Consider the following 23,803-nt stretch of genomic DNA (forward strand, 5'->3'; position numbering starts at 1 on the left):
TGCTGCATTTTGTTCATTTCACTAGTATGACTGTGTAGTTTCCCTTATTCAAGTAGAAATTTTGGGTTAGCAAGGATTGTTTTGTCATTTTGTTCACTGAATTAATGTAAAGAACATGATAGAAAAATCAGTAGACTGGAAAGTTTCTTTTGATTTTAGTGTTCTACAAATAAGACCAACATCTGTTTACTAATGAATTAATATTAGAGTTAATAAGCTACACCAACCAGTAAGGCACAGGATTATATAGATTTTAAACCACATCTTTCCTAAATTTTGACTTTTTTGTTTTCCTTTAGTGTCTCTCAGAAGAGAGAAGTGTGCAGGAAGTACTACAGAAGCATTTCAATATCAGCAAAAACCTGCGGTCATTACACATGCTATTGGTTTGTATTAGTTTTGTTTTTATTGCTTGTTGATGTTTTTTGTTTTTTAATAGTAACAGAGTCTCACTTTGTTGCCCAGACTGGTTTCGAATTTCTGGCCTTAAGCCATCCTCCCAGCTCTACCTCCCAAAGTGCTGACATTACATGTATCAGCCTCTGTGCTCAGCCTACCTACTCTTATCATTTTCTGTCTTTCACTAGATAATTAAGTTGTTATGGGAATTGCTTAAACATGTAGGTAAATTTTGGGAGAATCCACATGCTTACTACATTGAGTGTTGCAAATCCTGGAATAGGCCACATATCTCCTTTTATTTGATTTCTTGTCTGATTACTTTCATCAGCATTTTAGTTTTTACTACACAGATCATTTAATGTGTATACCTAAGTATTTAATTTTTGTTAAAACAATTGTAAATGGTGTTTTGAGGTTTTTGTTTCCACATATTCTTTACATATAGAATATGTGATTGATTACATATATATATACACACACACACACACACACACACACACACAATATATAGAAATGTGACTGACTTTTATGTGTTGATCTTATAGTCTATGCTGAACTCACTTATTCTAGGTTTTTTTTTTCTTTCCAGTCTGTATACCTTTTATTTCTTATCTTGTTGCCTTTTTGCAATGGCTAGAATTTCCAGTGTTATGTTGTATTAAAGAGTGAGAGTGGACATCCTTTCTTGTTCCCAGTCTTGGGAAGAAAGGATTCAAACTTTTACCATTAAGTATGACGTTAGCTATAGGTTTTTTTATACATGTTCATTATCAAGTACAGGTAATCCTCATCTCTTTGTAACTTGCTGAGAGTTTATGATAAATGGCTGTTGGATTTTGTCAAATGCTTATTCTTGATCATTTGACATGATCATATTTCTCTTTATTCTGTTGATATATTTGATTACATTATTTTTTGAGTGTTGAACTAGCCTTATATACCTGGAATATATCCTACTTGGTCATGATGTTTTGCCAAGTAATTGTATCTTAAGCTTACATAATACCAATATCAAATAAGAGTTCTTAATTGTTCTGCAAATTAACTTTCTTCACTAAGAGTATTTGGTTTTAGTCTAATATTTCTAGAAAATTACGGCAAATACCTTTCAAACAGAAGATAGTTTTGATTTTGTAGAAAGGTAATTTATAATAATAATAATAGAATAATGATAGTAGCTACCATTTATTGACTAGCATATAAGCTAAGTACTGTAGATACTAGTAGTACCTATATTATGTTTGACCATTGTAATAATCTTACTTTTTATCCTTACCCCTAAAGAAATTGAGGCTCCTTAAAGCTAAATAACTTGCCCAAGGTCACAGTATTAGTAGATAACAAAGCCAGGACTCAATCCAGAGCTGTCTGGCTTCAAGTTTGTGTCCTACTTGGCTGTATGGTTCACCCATGTTTATATACAAGTTATTTTTCCTCAGCTGTTTTTTCCAAGGAAATTTAAATCTTTTTATCCTATATATTTTCCCTCTATTATGAAAAGGATACTGCTATTTTCAGCAACAGCTGTCTTTATCGTGAAGTAATTTGGGGACTAATAATTTTTAGAAGAGGAATATATATATCTCCATCTGGGAAAATATATCTGCCTCAATATTGTCAATATTAACAGCCATTGTCTTGCCATTTTTCTATTACATTATTAATTCATAGTAATGAATTAAATAATGACTTTTTTGTCATATGGGATTCTTTGAGGGCTGCTTACTCATATTCTTAGGTCATCCCATTATTGATTGTCATTGAGGAAGCTCATTATAGATTACAGATTTTCTGCATCTCCAGTAACCAGAGAAATACTACAATTAAACTTTTTTTCTTGCCAATCTAGTGGGTGTCAAAGGTTATGCTTGATGGTAACCTGTCTGTTACTATTAATATTTATTGCTGCTGCCATGGTAAATACATGGTCCTTTGGAGAACAATTTAGCAAATTAGGTAACTGGAGAAACATACTTATACTAATTAGAGAAACTCTAGTTACCTAATGCACAGGAAGACATATCCAGGGTTGTTTATTGCAGCCTTGTTTTTGACTGGGGACAAAAAAAAAGGAAGAAGAAATGACAGATGTCTATCAATAGGAAATTAGGAAATGAATAATTGCAGGTATATACAAATAAATACAACAAATGAATAAACCAGAATTGATACTGACTCAACATAGATAAAATCTGATAATAGATGTTCAGTGAAGAGAGTTGTGAAGGTAAAATATTTATATAAAATTTGAAAATTACTCTGTGTTGTGTAATAAATGTATATGTAGTAGTATACTGTATTAGATTGGTGCAAAAGTTACCATTACTTTCAATGCCAAAAATGGCAACTACTTTTGCACTGACCTAATAGTATAGACATACTTGGTTGTTTTATGTGGGGAAGAGTAGAGTCCAATCCAGAGGAGATGGGCTTCAAGTCTAAGATCATATTTCTTGAGCAGGGAAAGTATCATGGATATGCAATTTATTATTCTCTGTTGCCTTCGTATATGTTAAAAAAAATTCTTTTGCCTTTGTGTCCTCATAGCTTAGCTCCCACATATCAGTGAGAGCATATGATGTTTGGTTTCCCATTCCTGAGTTACTTCACTTAGAATAATAGTCTCCAGTCTCATCCAGGTCACTGCAAATGCTATTAATTCATTCCTTTTTATGGCTGCGTAGTATTCGATAGTATATATATGTGTATATATATACACACATATATATACCACAGTTTCTTTATCCATTTGATTGATGGGCATTTGGGTTGCTTCTGTGATTTTGCAGTTATGAATCGTGCTGCTATAAACATGCGTGTGCAAGTAAAGTATCTTTTTCAAATAATGACTTCTTTTCCTCTGGGTAGATGCTCAGTAGTGTGATTGCTGGATCAAATGATAGTTCTACTTTTAGTTCTTTAAAGAATGTCCACACTGTCTTCTAGCAGGGCAAGGGATAAAAGACTACAAATATGGTGCAGTGCTTTCTGCTCAGGTGATGGGTGCACCATAGTCTCACAAATCACCACTGAAGAACTTTCTCATGTAACCAGATATCACCTGTAACCCCAGTAACTTATGGAAAAATTAAAACAAATTTTCATAATTAAAGGAAAAAGGAAAGGAGAGACAAAGGGAGGGAACACTAGCCAGCTGGGTCCAAACCAGCAGGAGAGTGGACAGGAATTGCCAAACTCTTTGCCTAGCTAATCACCTGTGCCCTAGTTAAGGTGGAGGAGAGAGTTTCTTGAATAATTATGTCCCAAATAGAATAGCATGGCACATACTTATACTAAGAAACTATTGTTTCTTTGAAATTGAAATTTAACCAGAGGTCATGCGTTTTTATCTGCTCAGTCTTCTAACCCTAAATGACCAAATATAACTTTTATGAAAAATACAAATAAAGAAAAAGGAAATTTCTGAATACTTGAGTAGCAATTCTGGTCCAGGACCTCTGTTCATTTTTGGATAACTAAAGAACAAGCACAAGAGAAGTAGACTCTGTTTTCAAGGAGAGTTATTCCTGAGTATAAATGTGCTATTTTTTTTTTTGGTACCATTGAACATAAAAGCTAACTTCTGTCTAACTGAACACTAACCTGGCTGGATGGCTGGGTGGTGAAAAAGTTTACAAGTAAGGCATAGATCTGCCTTTTGGGCTGTGTCTGGGGCTTTCATTAGTAAGTATTCTTACTTATTTTCAGTTTCTTCTCCTTGCTGTACTCCTCTTTAAATATTGTTCTTCCAAGCATTAAGTAAACAAGATATGGAAGTGGAATGGGTTAAAGAGAGCAGCAAGAACTGTTTTTATGCTTTACATTTGCAGGGTTATATGACATAAAAATTCAAATACTGTATTTTAATAGAACTGAATTTGAGAATACCTCCCTAAGTATTAATATTTACTCTCCCTTAAGAATTGACTATACAAATTCAGAAGTTTTACACAGTAGTGTCTCCAAAATGCACATGTAAATACATAATTGTTTTTCTGATCCACATTTCCCTAGATGCTTTCTTTAAATCGAGTAACAGCGTCGCACCCATTTATGACTGCTGTAGATCTAATGGAAGCAAGCCAGCTGTGTAGCATGGACTCAAAAGCAAATATTGTACATGGTGAGAATCCAGTTTTATTAAATTTTTTTTTAAATTGTGGTTTTTTAAAAAGTTCGAATTTAGATAATGGAATGTTTCTTAAAATTTCAATTAACATGGGCATAATACTTTATAAAATACTTTTGTCTCCATATAGCCTTTAACTTAGTCCTTTTAAAGGTACTATCACTTCCATTTAAAGTAAAAACAAAACAACAACAACAAAAAACTTGATGCTCTGCCTCTTTTGTCACATTGGAAATCCAGGTAAAACTATGTTTCTGGTGTTTTCATTGTACCAAGAGCTACTGAAGAGCATTCACTGGGTTTCAGCCATTTTGGGTTCATTATTTCCTTTTGCAAATGTAATAACCCTTTTCCTCTCCAGGGGAAAAAAGGAAAACACAAATTTGAATATAATTTCCAGGAGATTAGAAAGTCTCTGGATAAATCCTATCCAAAGGCCCCATGTGATTTAAAGTCACATAACAATTGAAGTTTCTGTTGTGTACTGTGGGCCATATGGTGAGTGCTTGATAAATTGTCTCTAATCCTTGTGACATTTCTAAAAGTTTAAAAATATCTTTATTTTGAAGTTATGAAGAACTAAGCTCAGGGAAGTTAAGTAACTTAGTTAAATTTATATAGATAATAGTGATTGGAACACATTAAAATCTAGAAGAATCTTGACCTTCTTTACTCCTCAAAACCATAGATCTTTCACTATATTGTACTCTTTGGAGAACAGTTATTTTAGTCTTATGTGTCACTAAACTAATAGCTTTTTTCCCTTTTACTATAGGTCTATCAGTCTTGGAAATCTGTCTTATAATAGCAATGAAACATTTAAATGACATTTATGAGGAGGAGCCATTTAATTTTCAAATGGTCTATAATGGTGAGATGAGACTTAAGTGGCTTTTTTCTGATTTTTACCCACTGCTTATGTGAAGATATAATATTGTAATTGCTTTCTACCCAGAGTTTCAGAAGTTTGTTCAAAGAAAAGCGCATTCTGTTTATAATTTTGAAAAACCTGTTGTCATGAAGGTAAGATTTAGTTTGCTGTTATTTTTCTAGAGAGTATATTTTTTACATCCAATTTGATTATGTATTAAAATTGCACTTTCATCAATTTTTAAACATTAAGTATTTATCATAGAGATTTCTTTTCAAAACAAGAAAATTATCTAAAAATGAAATATTTTCAAAAATCTGAGGCAACCAATTGTTTTAGTTTGTGGAAGTATACTGCCCTCTGCTGTCTATTCATAGCACTTGCATCCTGAAAACAACTATTCAGTATAGTGTGGTACCACCTTTCCCTTTCCAACCCAAGGACTGGCTTTTATAATCTGAGCAGTAAAATGAGAAAAAAATGAAACTAAAAGCCATTAAGAAACTTAAAAGACAAAAATCTCACTGGCCTCTGAGGGCATACAGAGAAAGTGTTATTTGGGGACTGAGTCATGAGTTTTAGAACTTGAGGACTTCATGTAGATTACCATTGTCCACTACGAAGGTTATGTGAGCCACGTAATGTAGTTTTAGATTTTCTAGTGCTTGTAAGAAAATTTAAAAGGTGTAATTTTAATTATATATTTAATTCAACATATCATAAATGTGTCAATCTATAATCATTATAGAAAAACATTTATAAAGTTCTTTGTTTTACGTTCTTTTGAATTAAGTCTTTAACATTTGGTATGCATTTATACTTACAGCACATCTCAATTGCTTAAATATTCATTGAAAATTCTTGCTGTCTAGATTCCATAAAATTTATAGCTGAGAAAGTAAATTTACATTTTGAAATTGTTCTGAACATGCTCAGAATTTTCTAATAGAACTGAGTATCTATTTTTAAGTTTAAATAACAATTGAGTCCCACATTGAACTGCTCAGTAGCCTAGCGTGACAGTGCAGCTCTTGACGATTTTATGGAAAGAAACCTTTTTTAAAACAGTGGACCCCCGAGTCCTTTGGTATCCCATATAGGACCTAGTAATCAGAATTTCATCTCTTGTAGTAACAAAAATGGGTAGAGAGCATTGCCATTTCTTCAAAGAAACAGGAAAAGTATTTTACAACACTGGAGGATTTTTTTCCCCCTAATAGTCTTAGTTTGTGAGAGTTGTGAAAATGAAAAGTTTACCCAGGCTCTACAAATTATTAATAATTTGTAGTTGCTCATTTCTGCATTTTCAATAAGGAATTATTTTGCTGTTTAGAAATATTTTAAATCTGTACAGTTCTATTCAGCTCTAACACCTGCAGCCTCCAGTATTTTCTCATTTTCAGATATGAATGGTATCTGAGCTGTTTCTCTATCAGAAGAATTTATGTGATACATAGAGAATATGTTCCAGTGATGATTTTTACAGTGAGTTGTAAGAATATAATAGAATGCTCAGGAATCTATTTCACTTAATGGTTTCTTTTTTTTTTTCATACCCTAGTAACATACCTAACACAACACTCAAGGTTAGAAAAGATGTAATACGTAAATATTAAGAATAAGAGGAAGCAGACAGGAAAGAACCCTATTAAGATGGGAAAGATGGAAGAAGGGAGCTTCTTCCATGGAAGAAGGCTGTGACAGCCTGAGTCAGACTTCTTAGAGAAATAGGAGCCTATCCTTTCTCCTCCATGTCCATACTACCCTGCCGAATCTTTTTCTTACAGGATCAGCTGAATATGCCTAAGTGACTCAAGGGTCTTTTTCTGCCTCCCATTTTGTTAGTTGTGTTAATCTTTTACATAGCAAAGCCTTACAAAGGTAGAAACAAACTATAAATGTAAATCTGAGTAGCTTAGGTAATCAATCAGAAAATCTTATCTGATTCTTAGGTTTTTGACTGGAAACACTATTAATTAAAGTACTAGGAGGAGCTATGATAATGAGGCTAGGAAGAAAACCATATCGTATATACTGAATTAAAGTTTTCCATGTTTACATTCAACAATACATGGACAAGTAAGTGTGCACTAACACTCTTACCTGATGATAATAGGAGTTTTTATGGAATTGTGAGAGTTTTTTGAATCCTATTGATTGCTGTTACATTTTGTTTCAGCTACTCTGTTCTGCTACTCTGTTCTGCAACTACATTGCTACTCTGTTCTGCAGCGGACCAAAATGCTAACTGTTCTCTGGGTTTACTTTGTTACTCTCCTCTCCTATTCAACCTAAACTATTTCTTTCATCTTTCAGGCTTTTGAACACTTGCAACAATTAGAATTAATAAAGCCCGTGGAAAGAACTTCAGGAAATTCACAGAGAGAGTACCAGCTGATGAAACTGCTTTTGGATAATACTCAAATTATGAATGCTCTGCAGAAATATCCCAACTGTCCTACAGATGTGAGGCAGTGGGCAACATCCTCACTCAGCTGGTTATGAATACTACCAGTGACTTCAGCTTTGGCACTTCATTCATACTTCTCTAGAGAATGAAAAACTATTGTCCTTTAAGATGATATGCTAAACATTTTATAAATAATATTTTTGTACTTATGTGAGACTTGAACGTGTACTGTCTTGGCTGTGTCTTGCCTTTTAATCGTGAATAGTTACATGATTTATCATTTCAGTGATTGAGATTACTTTGTAAGTAGCAGTTCAGAAGAATAAAATATGACTGCTTTAGGGACTAGACCATGTGCTTTACACACACACACACACACACACACACACACACACACACACACAGACAGATCTATTTGAAGAACTCACTTCAATCTAACAGGTAGATCTCTTTACAAACCTTAAACCAAAGGAGTAAAAAAAAAAAAAAAAGTTAAGAATTGAAGTGTCATAAGTAACCTTTGGTACAGTAGGGATGCTGCAGGTTTTTTTTCTCTGTCCACATGCAAATTATGGATTCTATCCCAGACCCAGGTTTTCTAGTTGAGGAGACTAACCAGCTTAGTCAGAGGGTGGTTCACCTGGAAGAAAAAAGCCAAGGAATTTGAAGATTTTTCTTCTAGACATCTCAAAATGTGGTACTCATACCATCCACATCAGAATCCCTTTTAGGATTTTCTAAAATATAATTACAGATTATTGAGCCTACCATAGGTCAAGAGGATTGGAATTTGCCTTCTAAACAAGTATAGTCATGACGCCACATAAGATTTTGGTCAGTGACATTGTATATATGAGGGTGGTCTCATAAGATGATGATAATACCATATTTTTACTTTACCTTTTCTATGTCTAAATATACAAATGCTTACCATTGTGTTGCAGTTGCCTACAGTATGATTACAGTAACATCCTGTACAGTGTTGTAGCCTAAGAGTAATAGGCTAGGCTATTATTACTAGCTTAGTTGTGTAACAGGCTATATACAATTGGGGTTTAAGTATATTCTGTGTTGTTCACACAATAATGAAATCACCTAAAGACACATTTCTCAGAACATGGCCCCATCATGAAGTGACATATGACTGTACCAGCGACTTCTGGAAAATCACTCAAAAGTAGTAAGACATGTATGGCAATGTTAACTAAACCAGTTTGTATCAAAAAATCCCTATGAGGAAGGTGGAAATGTCAATCAAAGCACTGTCTTAAGTTTCAAGATCCATGAATTAACAGAGGCATATATTTAAAATGAAATTTAATAAGCACTTACTTAGTGACTTCATTTGTTCAAGAATATTTGATTGCCTATTGTGTGCATGGGAGGTTTACAAAAGACAGACTGTCCCTATGCTTGTGCAGCATACAAGCCATTTAACTGTTGTTAGAGGCCCTGTGAGATGTAAGCACTGTTATTCACAGATCAGAAAACTAACACAGTAGTGGCAATGCTGGGAATGCCCAACAGGCTTGGAATTCAACTCAGTTTAACACCAAAGCCAGTGCTATTAAGACATGAAGTTTGACAGTGGATTCCTTCCCAAGTAGTTTAAATTTAAAGTATGCTCTAAGGAACAATGTTTTAATGAAGTCTTGGATACAAAAGTGGAATAAAAAAGATTTCTGTCCATAAAAGTAGCTCATCAGTAGTTACAACTTACTCTTACATAGCCTTTCCTTCTTCCCTGCAAAAAAGTTAAGCCTTCTAAGTCTTCAGATCCCTGTCATTTACTTTTCAGCAGTTCCATTCAGGTTAAGGCTTGCATACTGATTCTATGCCATTTCACCAAAATACTTAACATGGTAACATCACTATTATACACTAGAAGCAAGAATTTTACATTTACGCTCTTAACTGAACATTTAAAAATTTTTCTAAACTATTTGAGGGAAGTATTATTTGTCTTAAAGGGCAGCAGCCTCATAAAATGACTTGAGGATTGTGATTTCTTGTTAAGATACAACTTAAAAGCTGACAGCCCTCATCTCCTTGGCTACATAAAAGCTACAGAAGATCCATCAATAACCAGGTATATGGATGTTAAAACTAAGTAGCAATTAGGTAAACATGAAACAGTTATAAAGCAAATTAAAAAAAAAAAGATTAGGAAAAGTTACACAAATGAAGTATATGCCTATCATACTCCCAAGGCATTTTTATGGGGAGGAGCAGTGCTGATTGTTGGCCTTTCCATATTCCCCCATACAAAAAAGCTAAAATGTGTTTTGCAAGAGTTTTGAGCTAACTTCGTCTCTTAAATTGCTTAAACTGTCATCAATAAAATAAAAACAAATCTGAAAAACCCTAGTTTAAAAAGTGGTTCAAGAATAATATAAACTTATACATATGGCTTAAAGATATTTTCTTCATTTACTAGAGGAGGAAAAATAAGAACACTCATGATCCCATATTCTGTTAAATACTTGCAGAAAAAAACAGGAGGTATGATTTGACAGTAGTATAATAACCTGTGCCCAACACACAAGAAATACAGAGTAAAGCAAAAATAGCTGCTTACCAATCTGAAGTAATCAGATTGAAAAGCAGGTGAAGGAGGAATATTTCAGTGTGTTTTTACACCTGTGTTCCCTCCAAGTGGCCCACCAGAAACAAAACTTGTTAAAAAAACTGATTCTCATGCATGTGAAAGGCTCTGGGGAATTAATACCTGTTTGGTCCAAACTTACTATATCACTATTTCAATATGTTGAAAATGTAGTACCTATTAACGTCCTAATGAATCACTGTTTTGTAGAAAACACTGTAAGAAACACTTCAGTCTTTCTGTAGAGTTTCCATGCATATTTCCCCATGGTTTTCATTCTCATTTGGTTTAGAAAGCAATTCAGTTTCTAACCTAAGTGCTGCCCCTTCCTTCACCTTTACCCTAGAAAATCATCTGAGAATCAACTGGTGTGTGCTGTGTGACACAATGCCAGCAAGCCTCTGGCTTCCTAATACTGGCAAGACCAACACACATACTTGAGTGGGAATATAATTTGTTTAGATGACAATAGAGGGAAATGCCATAATTAACAAATCTCCCTTCACTCACCACTATCATTCCTGCAGTTCTCAAAGTGTAAACCTCACTGTAAGTTACAAAGCTACTATTCCCCTCTTTAAGAACACACCTAAAGAAAAACTGCATATGCAAATAATACCATATTCATTTTTTTATTTAACTTGGGGATGGAATGGGGATAGCATACACTTTATTTGTACAATATTTAACAATCACTTATCCAAGGTGGGGTTTTATGGGAATATTAAGCTTTCTGGTAAATACTTGCAGAAAAAATAGCAAGTACGATTTGACAGTAGTACAATAACCTGTGCCCAAAACACAAGAAATACAGAGCAAAGCGAAAGTAACTGCTTACCAATATTCTGAGAGGTAACAAAATGGGATATGGGTTGAGACTGCATAAAAAACGTACTGCTGGTTGAATATCTGAGGTAAATGATGTTCAATCAAGATGCTACTTGTATCATTTTGCCTATAAATTGATAATTTTATGCACATCATACCAAATGTTCCTAAAAAGTAATTTTTCAAAAACGTAAAAAAGAGAAACTGGAAAGTATCTGTGATGAAGCTTCTTTCTTTAAAAAAAAAAAAAAAACCCACCAGTAATCAGTTTATTCCACTAAACAACCAACTGGCTAAGGTTTTTTTCCCTACCACCTGCATTTTACTTAAATGTAGCTGTTACTTAGGGGTGAGGAAACACAACAGAAGAGATTCTTTCTAAATTTCATGATGAGATTCTATTTTTAAATTCCAAAGGTGTTGGTTTTTTTCCTGATTGTATTTTCAAAATATCACCATGAAAGACAGTGCAAGTTCATGGGACTAACAATCATGAGGCACAGTCTCCTTTCTGGAATTCACAAGGTACCTAGAATTCAAACAAGAATCACACATCACATGCTAAAAAAACTTCTAGCATCTAAAATACATACAAGAGCTGTGCAGGGCATAGACTTCAAATAAAGCCGAACACTGGTTAATCCATCAGTCTTATGGCAAGTTGATCATAAAGCATTCCTTATGTGGAGATCTGGGCAAGGTAAAGAGTATAAGTTAGAGCAGCAGCAGTTCTGATGGGTATCAGAAAGGCAACATACAAGACGAGTCATGAGGAGCACCATACACATGAGGAAAGAGTAGTTTGAGGGGTCTCAGACTGCCCCAAAATGGATCACCATTTTTCTCATTCTTTGATTTTTCTTCTTTTCCAGTATCTCTAGTTCAAACATTTTATTAACTTGCCCACTCTGCACTGACTGTAAACCAAACACTAAATACCCTGCAAAAGAAAGTTTTAACAAGACTAAGGATAGGTAGTCATCGGAACATTCTTATTTTACTGCTTATAAAAAGTTTTTCTATTAATAATAGTTCTCAAAAGAATACAAGTTTTAAAATTGGTTAGCTACAATTAAGTACAATACCCAGGATTTCTAAAAATTTTTTCTAACTTGAAAACATTTTATATTGTGAATAACTGGTTTTAAAAAATGTATCTCTAGTACTCACGTAAGCCAAACATTCATCATAGTATCCCTTGTTTATTTTTGTTTTGATTTTTTTTTTAACTTTTAAAAAGAAAGTTAAATGTTCACAACAGATAGAAATTCATCTTCAGGAAATTAACAATTTTCTTGTATGCACAATCTCAGTATTTTCCCTTCTTAATTAGTTTTTAAATGGAAGCAAAAACCAGATCGAGAAATTGAGACACCAAGTACTTTGTGAAATAAAGAGGTGAACTCAACATTGAAAAGGCAATTGTTAGGAATACAATGAGACCATGGGGACACATGTGACAGTTCTGAATGGTCTACGGCACACAGACACTATTACTCTTCTTTTCCTCCCTGCTTAAAGTCTGTTGACCTATGTATTGTTTATAAATAACATAATTTATTATTCCCAGAGATTAGGTACATATTATATGTAAAATGTAGTGTAATATGTGGTTAAATAACCATTTGAAGACAACACATTCACAGTGAGCTCCTGACAGTGACATGTAAAAAATTCTTTTATAAAATTAGTGTATGGATTTTAAAATGACCTGACAGAAATACATGGCATAATATTGGCTATTTGTTGATTGGTAATCTGGAAATTCAGGAAATTAATGTATTACTTTGGCCTACATAAATCTGAGGAAGAATCCAATTGTATTCTAACATAATAATTGTTTTGAAAAGCACTTTGGCACCTGCCTACCATCAATTCCATTTGCTTAGCAAGGATAAGGCATGAACTATCCTAAATTAATATCAGTGTTAGTTGTAAAAGCAATTTTGGGGAGGAGGCTAGGCTATGTTATCTGTTATCAACATTGGTTACCTCTAAATGTCATTGCATATTTTAAGTTATACGTTTAATTTGTTATCCCTGATTTGTTTTAAAGCAGTAACATCTGAAATCTGCTTAAAGTTTAATATCTCTATCCTAGGATAATTCTTTACATATCACAGACATTAAATATGACTCTGACAAGATGGCACCAAGCAGAAGTAGTGATAAAGTTACAAGTCTCAAAGCAGACAGTGAGGAATTCTGGGTAACGACACTTCCTGAGGTGATCCTAAAACAGTGATAAAGAATGTCCCACACACTGTTTGGTGAAAAGAAATACACTACAATTTTACATATATAAATAGAAAAAACTCTATTTTAAAAGATAAAATGAAGAGCTTTCCAGTGTCACAGCTCACTTAAAAAAATTTTAAATCATGCTTTAAATTTTCAAATATTCCCCAAACACAGCACGCCTAAAGAAAATACTTAGGTAAGTATGTAAATTTTGGGAACTGGATATAAGATGGGGCTTTAAAACATGGGAAGAAGGGGAAAATGACACCATCTTTTCAAAAAACAGCACTTTTTTCCCTACATAACAAGCCAGCACAAGAAATGCTAAAACACTGCTTTACGAATGGCCACTTACTATTGGCACTAAGCATAGCTTACCTTTTTTTTCCTTAAATAACACAGTGAATTTGTTACAAAACATGGATGAATTTATTATTCAAATTTTGTTAGTGTTTTCAATTTTATAATTTAGCAACCGTGGAACTGAGGTATACCTTGTTGAGGGAGGTTAAAGTAATGCTTGGAAGCCTCTTTACTGTACCCCACTTTGATGACTTTATGTACACAGAACAGCAGCACACTAAACATTCACAAGCTGTGTCATATTGGCATTACAATAGTCATTTATAGAAACAACAACAGCAAATGCAATAAAAACAAGTTACCCTTTTTAAAATCTGAAATGAAAAGTTTTCGATTTAAAAAAAATAGCAGTAGTTCATTTAAGGAATTAGTGTCTTCTGACAGACATTAAGAATCTGATGTCAGTTTTCAAACACTCCATTAGCCAGGTCCAAAAGATCCTTGATTTGGAGAGGGCTACATTCTTCATGTACACTTTTTCAAAAGTTTCTTTATAGAGTTTGCAAGTTTTCTCTTAGTCTCATGTCCTTCACATCTGTGCTGTCGGCAATGTAATAAGTCTCCCAGAGCAACATTTTTCAACAAAGGGTCTTCTTTCTTAACATTTCCAAGAGACATCCTACTCATTTTACACAGAAAATAAACTGTAAGCAGTTTCGTTAGCTTAGCAGCTCCAGTTCAGAGTCCCATTTCTTAGTGTGCACAGATGGCGCAACCATCATAGACTAGATTCTTTGGGAGGAAAGTCAACATTTGTCACCATCGTGACCACTGTTACAATGTCCTCTGTGGTAATAATATTTGTTAGTCTCTGCATCTGGGTAATTCTTTCACCTACACATCCAGCTGATAACCGGGCTTCTGCATCGTGATCCCAACATTCTTCAATGGTTTCACAGAGCATTGCCATTCCCTAAAAGGAGAAAAACATACTCAAATGCCACAGCAATTTTTGTTTTCTATTAGGAAATAGAATAAAATTTTCATGAAGAAATTGCTATTTTTCTGGGTCAAAGAAGTTTCTGTCAACGATCACTTTTATTGTATACCATGTGCAGAATCATGAAGAAAAGCATTAAAAAAACCTTTCTTTTTAAAGCATGAGACTATCACAACAGGATTTTTTTTTAATTCCAAAAACATCTCTATCCATTGTTCATAAACCAGATTATTTCAATGCTAACCTTTCAACTGGACTTGAAAATCAAGGATAAAGGGGGACCTACCAATTTGTATTGTTTTCTTAATATCATCAGCATTTCTATCTTACAATTCAACAGAAGATTAGAAAACCACCTTGAGATTACCTGGTTTTAGCCATGTTTCTAGTTATATTTAGACCAAAAAACAAAAACAAAAAAACCAGGGCAATACTGTTGTGTCGATCTTTCGTTTTAAAGCATTCTAAGACATGAAAGTCTTCTAAGCCCAAATCAAAAAGCTACAACAAACTCCCATGGAAGTAGAAAACCTGGTGGTTCATAAACTTTTTAAAATGGCATCATATTGGAAGTGGTGATCAGCAAAGTTACCCACCTAACCACAGGTTCTGAGTCGGGCATGCCTTTTCTTCCCTGGGAAACTTTCTAAATAAATGACACACTCTTCTGCACAGGACCATTGAGACAAAAGCCCTCTAAAGCTCTATAACTTTACAATCACTACCTCTAGAATTCTAGAATATCCTGTGTGAAGATCACCTCCCAGAAAGTACTTGCAGAAGAAAGAGAAATGTGCAGAGATAAATAATTCCTCTGAAAAGTGTTTCATTGGAATTTTAAATGAAAAGCTAACTGGATAACTTACAGCATGTTTCTGCCAATAATCTCTTAAAACAGGCCTCTTTTTTTTATGCACAACAACTTCCTGCATGTCTTCAAGAGATGGATGCTGGCCAATTTCCTCCTCAAATGGCAACATGTATTCATCTACAGGTCCTGAAATGTAAGAAAAGAAAAATAAATCATTTTCATTAAAATCTTCCTGACTTTAAAACTGGTAAACACTTTCTAAAATATACTGTCACCTTTTCCCAATCGTTTACATGCTATGAGGAGAGAGGAGAAACAGACTTTCAACTGTACTTATACCATAGTGTGACCAAACTAATGTATGGGAAATGAAAAGGTCTATAATTTGACATGTAACTAACTCCCTTAAAGACTGCATAAGGAGCTTTCTTATCCAAGTATAAAGAATGCCTACTTCCATCTGCAGACAGGACATAGGAACAATCAGTATTTTTAAATCAAAGTTATGTAATATCCCTTTAAGGTACCCAATCCTTACAATTCAGATCAGAATGTTAACAGTGGTGCTTCCAACCCTGGAGGCTCTGGGTTCAATCTATTACATCCATGTTTATTCTAGGACATATCCAAACCCTCTGCATGCCCCACATAAGGAATTATGCACCTCAGAGTCACACCTCTTCTCTACACTCCCCCCACAACAGCTGCTAAAAAGTACATGTTTATTTTTTAGAAAATCATGAACAGGCTCTTCAACTAGGGGTCCCAACAAGTCAGGATGTGCCTTCACAGACAAGATTTATTAAACAACATAAATAATTCCTTTCTTCTTAGGCCTACTCAGATAAATAGAAAAATATATTTAGGAGTTAATAACTAATATCCAGTGAGCACCTATCCTGATTAGGAACTTTACATGTATTACTTACTTCACAGGGTTAAGATGGCACTACCTCTATTTACAGATAAGCTCAGGAAAGTTACATAATTTGCACAAAGACATACAGAAACAGGTCACCACTGAGCAGTATCAGTGACCAGATAGATGTATGTGTACATAAACACAAACCTTGTGAAGCTCTTGAAATGCACTAAATACTCCTGGATAGAATACGATGAATCATGAAGGGGTCATCTAACTTGACCCTCTACCAATATAAGAATTCTTTATGGCTGGACAGTTGGTCTCTGCTTGAGCACTTCCAATGACAGAGTACTGACATTCTAAGGTGTCTATTTAACACTTATGTGGTCTACAGGCCAGCAACATTGCCATCAACTGGCAGCTTAGCTTTTAAGCAATGCAGAATCACAGGTTTCAATCCAGACCTACTGAGTCAGAATGTAAATTTTAACAAGATTCCTAAGAATCTGGTATGCACATTAAAGTTTTAGAATAACTTCATTTAACAAATAAGTAGCCATCAACAAATTTGAAAGAACCTACTTTAGCAATCAATGCTCATACTGTCCTCTCTACCCCAATTTCTGACTTAAGAGTTGGGTTCTGACTTAAAAGTCAGAAACACCTGAGTGAAATTATTTCATGGTATATACAAGGCATATAAGAAAAGTATCTAGCCTTTTCTTTTTCCAAAAGAACTTCTCTGATAACTCCTTTTCCCCAAAAACAAAGCAATTTCTCCTCTAAATTCCTAAAACACATGCTTCTATTTCTTAAGTACTGCACTCATCCAAAAACATTTACTAAATACCTGTGTACTGGGCAGTGGGCTAGACAACGCACGCTTGACTTACTCCAGAGTTAATTGTCCAGGATATACTTTATTGCCGTAACTAAAGTTTACATTACTTGAGAACAGGATCTTGTGTCTAATAAATTACCTAATCCAATGATTTGCTATGGAGAGTTCATATTTATAATAAAGTTCTTATAAAATATATTTTCCTATAACATCTGCCATCTAACCTACTTCTTCCATAAATACACATAATAAATGTAATTCTTCATCCACTTTGAGTGAAAATACTCTGAATTCTTATTCTTCTTCATAAAGAGTTCTAAAATTATTCCCAAATTGCTTCAACCTTTCTTAGGTTTGTGATTGACTCCCAAGCCAATCCCTCAATCCTAGAAGAATCCCTATAGAGTGCCCATTTCTGAGCGCTCTATTAAATTCCCTTTAAACGTATAGTGCCCCATAATGAATTTTATATTCAAGTGGCAGTCTATGAGAGCCTATTACAGTACTCAGAAAATAAAATAGTAACACAGGTTACATTGGTTATATAACTTATAAAATATTCACAATTTCTTCTATGGTCTTTGACAATCGAGGGAAGTTTTTAGGCAACTATAAATTAAAATATAAGAAACAGATCAAGCTCATTTACATCTGTTTGGGAGTAACAGTCGACAAGTTTTTTTTTTTTTAACCAGAAAAATAAATAAATAAATAAAAGCAAACATCTGTAAGACTTGGACTTCAATAACAAGAACACAGAATAGAAACCCTTTAACCTAGGGGGCAGGTTAAACAGTTCTGTGTTGTTACTGAAGTTGACCTTACCAAAGCAGACCTCTCCCTATGTATGGATCAGAGTTCCAAATCTAGGCTTCACTATTCACCAGCTTGAGGCTAAAGTAGTCAAACTACTTAATTTCTCTGCATCTCAGTTTCCTCATCTGTCAAGTGTAATATCTACCTCTGAAGCTGTTTTAGGAAATAATCTCAAGGTATGTGAAGTGTCCAGCAACACAGCTAGTAATGGTAAAGGATCAATTCCCCTGCCTCCTGAATTCTCTACCACCTCTTGGAATCTATTTAAAAAAAAAAAACAAAAAAAACTGTACTTTAAAATATTACCTTTGAATGTACCATCCCTTTTCATACATGTGTGGTAGGCATATATATCTTTTTTAAAATTATTTTTTCCCTTACCATCTGCAGCAGTACAGCGAGAAGCCAGTTCCCACAGGACTAATCCCATGGCGTACATATCTATCCTCAAAAATGCATCCCTTTGGAAGTTTATAGCACCCTCTAATACCTCTGGAGCCATATACCTTCGGGTACCAACCTGAAAAAGATGTTAAAAGCAAAGAGTATTCATTCATTAACTTTATGAACTAACACTGTATGATTTTCTAAGAATCAAAACCAAATATGGTCTATTACCAGGGTAAGTATACCAGACTACAGTATATAAATAGTAAGATCCTTTCTGCTTATACTTAAAAAATCAACAGACATTAGGCTAGTACAGACTTGGAAATTTTTTTTGTTCCCCTTTCTAGATGTAATTACAAAAAACTGAACTGACTGTTAGCTGGGAGAAGGCTGCTGCATACTTTTCAATTGTACCTTTGCATACTGTTTGAAATGTGGATTAAAAAACAAAAAACAAAAAACAAAAATTTTTTTGAGGTCTTTTCTCTGTATTTAAAAAAAACTAATAAAATGTTGTAAAAATAATTAGCCAAGTAAAGGACACATTGATGTTAAAAAGTTATATTTGTACAAAATCTATGTATTTGTTTATTCAAGAATTCTTCTGTCTTGGAGTCCTTTATTTTTATCTGTCCCCAACAATTTGGTATTTCTTAGTACTGTAACTATGGTTACTAAGCTAGTACAGCTAGCTTTGGTTGGTGCTTGACAACATTCATATATAAATGCTTAAAAATATTTGTGAGATAGCTGGGTACATCACAACACACTTGTGATGTATTAGGACTAGAGAATAGTCTAGATATTGGTACGTCCATAAAGCTCCATCCTTAGGTGGCTGTAATCTCTACTCTAGACTAAAAGTTGGGAAATTTATGCAAGTATACATGCAACAGAGATTTTTAAAGAATAAAGACACATCACTAAGACTAAAGTTCAAGGAGAATACATTAAAGGGAAAAAGTAGCTCTATTTTTAAAAAATTTACTACTCTGAATATTTTAATTGTACTATCAGTGAGTGTTTCCCTAAAGCCTACTTTTCTCTTAAAGATAAACCTATGCCATCCAAAGTACCTACCTTTTTTATTGTAAGATTATTGGTTTATCTACCATGTTGACATAAAATGTTGCCGCTTTTATATGTGTTCTTTCTTTGTACTATATAAAATGTGCAATAACATGCAAGTCCCTCCAAATAGTTTTGAAATTTTCTGGTCCATGAAAAGTCAATGTGTCATTTGCCATAAGCAATTAATTTTTAACTCATCATAGAACCCAACTGTGAAGGAGTTAAAATACGACATGAGTGAGTTAAATTTTTTTCTCAAAAAAATAGGGGAGGGAGGGCTTATGAGGTACCAAGTTAAGAACATGTTCCCAGAATTTAGTCTTATGATAGTCAATCATTCAATTAGCTTAGAAATTTGTCCTCAGGCTTCCTACACAATCTTGGTAGTATTCTCCACAAATTGCCTCCATTCCCATATACATTTGCAGTTGACTTTTCTACAGCTATATGGCTACTGACCATTACCCCAAATTAAATTCTTAAACCATTAGTCAATATTGCCAAAATTTGTTGTGCCATGATTGTTTAAAACCATGTCCTCAAGAACTAATAGGATATGCTGGGGAAATGAAAGCTAAGAATTAGTTGGCCAAAAAATTTACATGACATGAAAGATGAAGAAATGATAATGCTAAAGGCCTGAATCATTTAGCTTTGTAGAAAATGTCATCTTTTAGGTTGAACTGGTTTCCCTGATTAAAAGGTGATCTTTGCCAGGAGTGGTGGCTCACGCCTATAATCCCAGCACTTTGGGAGGCCAAGGTGAGTGGATCACCTGAAGTCAGGAGTTTGATACAAGCCTAACCAACTTGGTGAAACCCCGTCTCCACTAAAAATACAAACATTAGCTAGGCATGGTGGTGCATTCCTGTAATCCCAGCTACTCAGGAAGCTGAGGCAGGAGAATCACTTGAAATTGGGAGGCAGAGGTTACGGTGAGCCAACATCATGCCACTGTACTCCAGCCTGAGTGACAGAGCAAGACACTGTCTCAAAAATAAATAAATAAAAATAAATAAAAGTTGATCTTGTTCCAACTTCAAAGTTTCTGAAAATAAAATGTACGGATAATGTTATTTACCCTTTTGGCCTTCACAAATGTTCCCATTACTAAGATCTCTGTGCACACAGAAGTGCCCAGAGGTGTGAAGAGTTACACACCTAATTCAGGGGTTTACAATGGTTCTGAACTCTGGAGAGAATCTGGAGAAAAGCCATCAAGTCGATTAGAGTTAATGAAGCAATAAACAACAAGAAGCAAGAAACTATTATTGCATGGGAAAATGGACAGGGAATCTTAACACACTGTAGTAAGGATAGTGACTAATTATCCTTCTGCTCTTCTTAAGCTGGTTAAAAAATTAACAGACTAAAACTACTGAGATAATATGGAACTCCCTAAGAATGAGGTCTATTAAAAGGTGCTGGATTATTCTTTGATCAATTTTTCAAAAAGAATCCTATGACATGTGTCTAAGGATTATTTTATGAAGTGCTTGATCTAAACCACCTGAGTCCTCCACCACCATATGAAAATGTCTTCCTCCAGAAACTTAAAGATATAACTCTATCAGATGCTGATTTAAACACCACAACAATTTTAGACTAATTCAGTCCTGACATGTCATTCTAAGAAAATACGGAACAAGTTTATTTTTTCTTACATTTCATAATCATCATCCTTACCTGTCCATGGGTATCACCTGCAGACTTGCCAGCCTCAAATTTTAAGGCCAACCCAAAGTCAGCAATGCAAGCTGTTAGGTTGTTTTTCAGCAGCACATTTTTACTTTTGATGTCCCTTGCAAATAAAAAGAGTATTCAAATTAAGTTTAAACAAGTTATCTTTTTAAATTTTTTATTGAAAGTGGAAAAGGGGGGAATATATATACTATGAAAAAAGTTTCTTAAAACTATGAAATGCAGAGAAAGGGGGAGAGAAAAAGCTCAGAGCCCCCATGTACCCTTAAACACAAGAGTACAGTGACAAACTCCTATTCACAATACGGACAAGAAGAAGGAACCCTACCCATAAGGCAGTTATATAAAAATCTGCCGTGCCAAAAAGATATGTTATCTATGTCTCCCATCTATCAATCATAAAACTACTGTTTTTTAAGATAATATTTCAGAGTTCTTACTTGCAAACTCCCATAGAAACTGAAATTTAAAAACCAAAATGAAGGAATTTTTAAAAAATAGTTGAATTGGGACCTTCTGCTTTTTGGCATAGATCTACATTTTAGAATATTCCCTTATTATAGTGATTCTTATATTCTTCCCCCTGGCTGTAGAAAAGTATCTTATGGAATGCATAACAGATATAATCTTTTTACCATAAACAGACACTGCTCTAGCTAGATTCTGGTGTTCTGAAAGGGGTAACAGTACTAAGGCAATAAGATATCCTATTCTACACACCTGTCTCAACTGGCTTATCCTAGAGACTACTATACCCTAGTTAAATACATGAGTAACTATGCCATGACTAGTGGTTAAATTTATGTACAGACACATAGACCACGAATGGGATATTGAAAGCACAAGGCGACACTCCCAAATGCTATAAAAGCCAATAGGTCTTAGCTTCAAAAGACTTTCAGGCCCTTTTCCTAATAACTTTAGGAGTTCTTAAGAATTAATTCCCTATGTGGCCAGGCAGGGCAAGGGAGAATCCAAGAAGAGGCCATTAGACTGCATGTAAGAGAGTGAGAAGAAAGAAGAGTTATTTCTGAGGTAGATGTCATTTAAAGTTTGCGAAATCAGAACCTAAATTAGAGGCTGACTTACAATAATGCCCCCCAGCAACCTAAAACATCACCTGGTAGCACTCAGCTAAGTATCTGTTCCATGAATCAGTTAATGCCTACTTTTAAAACAACCATCTTTAAATTGAACACGAGATGACAAATTGAATCCCATGTTTAAGGAAATTAAATACATGGAAAATTGAATTCCATGTTTAAAAAACAATCATTTTTCCTTTCATGGGCATGAAAACTGTTGAGTCTAAGTACTATTTCTTCACTGGACAATTGTTTAAGTGATGCCTCCCTCTACGTTGGCTAAAGATAATAAGGTGATTCAAAAAACAAGCAAGGAAGACATTCAGTCTCTCCTTCATTACATGCCCTTGTATAACAATCCCTAGTAAATCATGTTTTGAGGTAAAACAAATGTCTTTTTCCTTATAGAGATAATATAATTTATAAGATAGAGAAAATACAATTTATTTTCAACCATGCTTTCAGAAATGAGATGAGGTAGATCATCAAACTTTACCAATGATGTGAACATACACATTATAAAAAATACTTCCTGGCCAATCTCAAGGCAAATTTTAAAAAAGAAATGAAAATCAACTGTCTTGTAAAGCATGACTGCGTAACAAGGAGAAAATTAAAATTTACCCAGGGGCTTAAAAGTTTAGTAAATATATACTCAATTATCTGGGAAAACAACATTTTTCTACCTGTGAGATATGGCAGGTTTGTGGCCATCTTTTAGGCCAGGTATATCCTCATGTAAATATGCCAATCCTCTAGCCATGGTTTCTGCAATATGACACAGTTCATTCCAAGAGACCACATTAGCCTTAAGAAAGTCTGACAGTGAACCCTAAAGAAAAGAGGGAAAAAAAGAAACTTATGTTCTCGACAAAGGCCATATGTATAAGGAGACGTTTCTTTTTACCTATAAGAGGTTATGGAAGGCAGCATATCTTTCCTTTCAGGGAAAATTATATCCAAGAAACAATCTATCTAGACTGGTTCAAAGTTTCTTCCATTTCGCATTAAGAAACATTTGACCAGAAAGAAATACCACTGAGCCTTAAAGGTTTGTTACAAGAATAGTCAATTTCCACCAATCTATAAGACAAGTTTTTTTTTAAAGACTAGTGGAAAAATCTAAAGTTCTAGAAAATATTTTAAAAGTTGAAATATCCCGACTATAGAGATGTTACATCATGGGACTAGGAGAACACAAAATTACAACATAAAAACAACAACTAATATATAGAATATTCCTCTAGAGATTACTGTCGTACTTCAGGTCAAGAATTAAGTGAAGTAAAAAAGCCATTTATATTTCACAATGATGAAACCAATTACCAAAAACGTAATTTCCTACTTCACTAATGGTAGTTTCACACTAGCTCTGTAAGTAGAAAAATTGAGGAAAACTAGCAATTATGTTTTGGTGATAATTACCCTGCAAGT

General features: G+C 34.2%; 2 protein-coding genes across 10 annotated transcripts in view; one reads left to right on the forward strand and one right to left on the reverse strand.

Annotated features, from left to right (window-relative positions):
* ORC4 (origin recognition complex subunit 4) overlaps positions 1–8,028 on the forward strand; it is a 75,223-nt gene extending 67,195 nt beyond the window's left edge. For all 8 annotated transcript variants that reach the window (XM_064382797.1, XM_012457106.3, XM_012457107.3 and 5 more), the window contains 5 exons: positions 300–386; positions 4,417–4,525; positions 5,307–5,402; positions 5,487–5,554; positions 7,719–8,028. In XM_064382797.1, coding sequence (XP_064238867.1) covers positions 300–386; positions 4,417–4,525; positions 5,307–5,402; positions 5,487–5,554; positions 7,719–7,907 — 549 coding nt within the window. In that variant the 3' untranslated portion in view covers positions 7,908–8,028. The remainder of the gene's footprint in view (positions 1–299; positions 387–4,416; positions 4,526–5,306; positions 5,403–5,486; positions 5,555–7,718) is intronic.
* Positions 8,029–11,035: 3,007 nt separating this feature from the next.
* ACVR2A (activin A receptor type 2A) overlaps positions 11,036–23,803 on the reverse strand; it is an 88,164-nt gene continuing 75,396 nt past the window's right edge. For both annotated transcript variants that reach the window (XM_012457101.3, XM_012457102.2), the window contains 5 exons: positions 23,056–23,201; positions 21,270–21,384; positions 18,504–18,642; positions 15,656–15,786; positions 11,036–14,762 (listed from right to left, as the gene is read on the reverse strand). In XM_012457101.3, the coding sequence (XP_012312524.1) occupies positions 14,568–14,762; positions 15,656–15,786; positions 18,504–18,642; positions 21,270–21,384; positions 23,056–23,201 (726 nt within the window). In that variant the 3' untranslated portion in view covers positions 11,036–14,567. The remainder of the gene's footprint in view (positions 14,763–15,655; positions 15,787–18,503; positions 18,643–21,269; positions 21,385–23,055; positions 23,202–23,803) is intronic.

Source organism: Aotus nancymaae, unplaced genomic scaffold (genome assembly GCF_030222135.1).
Source record: "Aotus nancymaae isolate 86718 unplaced genomic scaffold, 86718_ANA_hifiasm-v0.15.2.pri h1tg000029l, whole genome shotgun sequence".
Taxonomy (NCBI): domain Eukaryota; kingdom Metazoa; phylum Chordata; class Mammalia; order Primates; family Aotidae; genus Aotus; species Aotus nancymaae.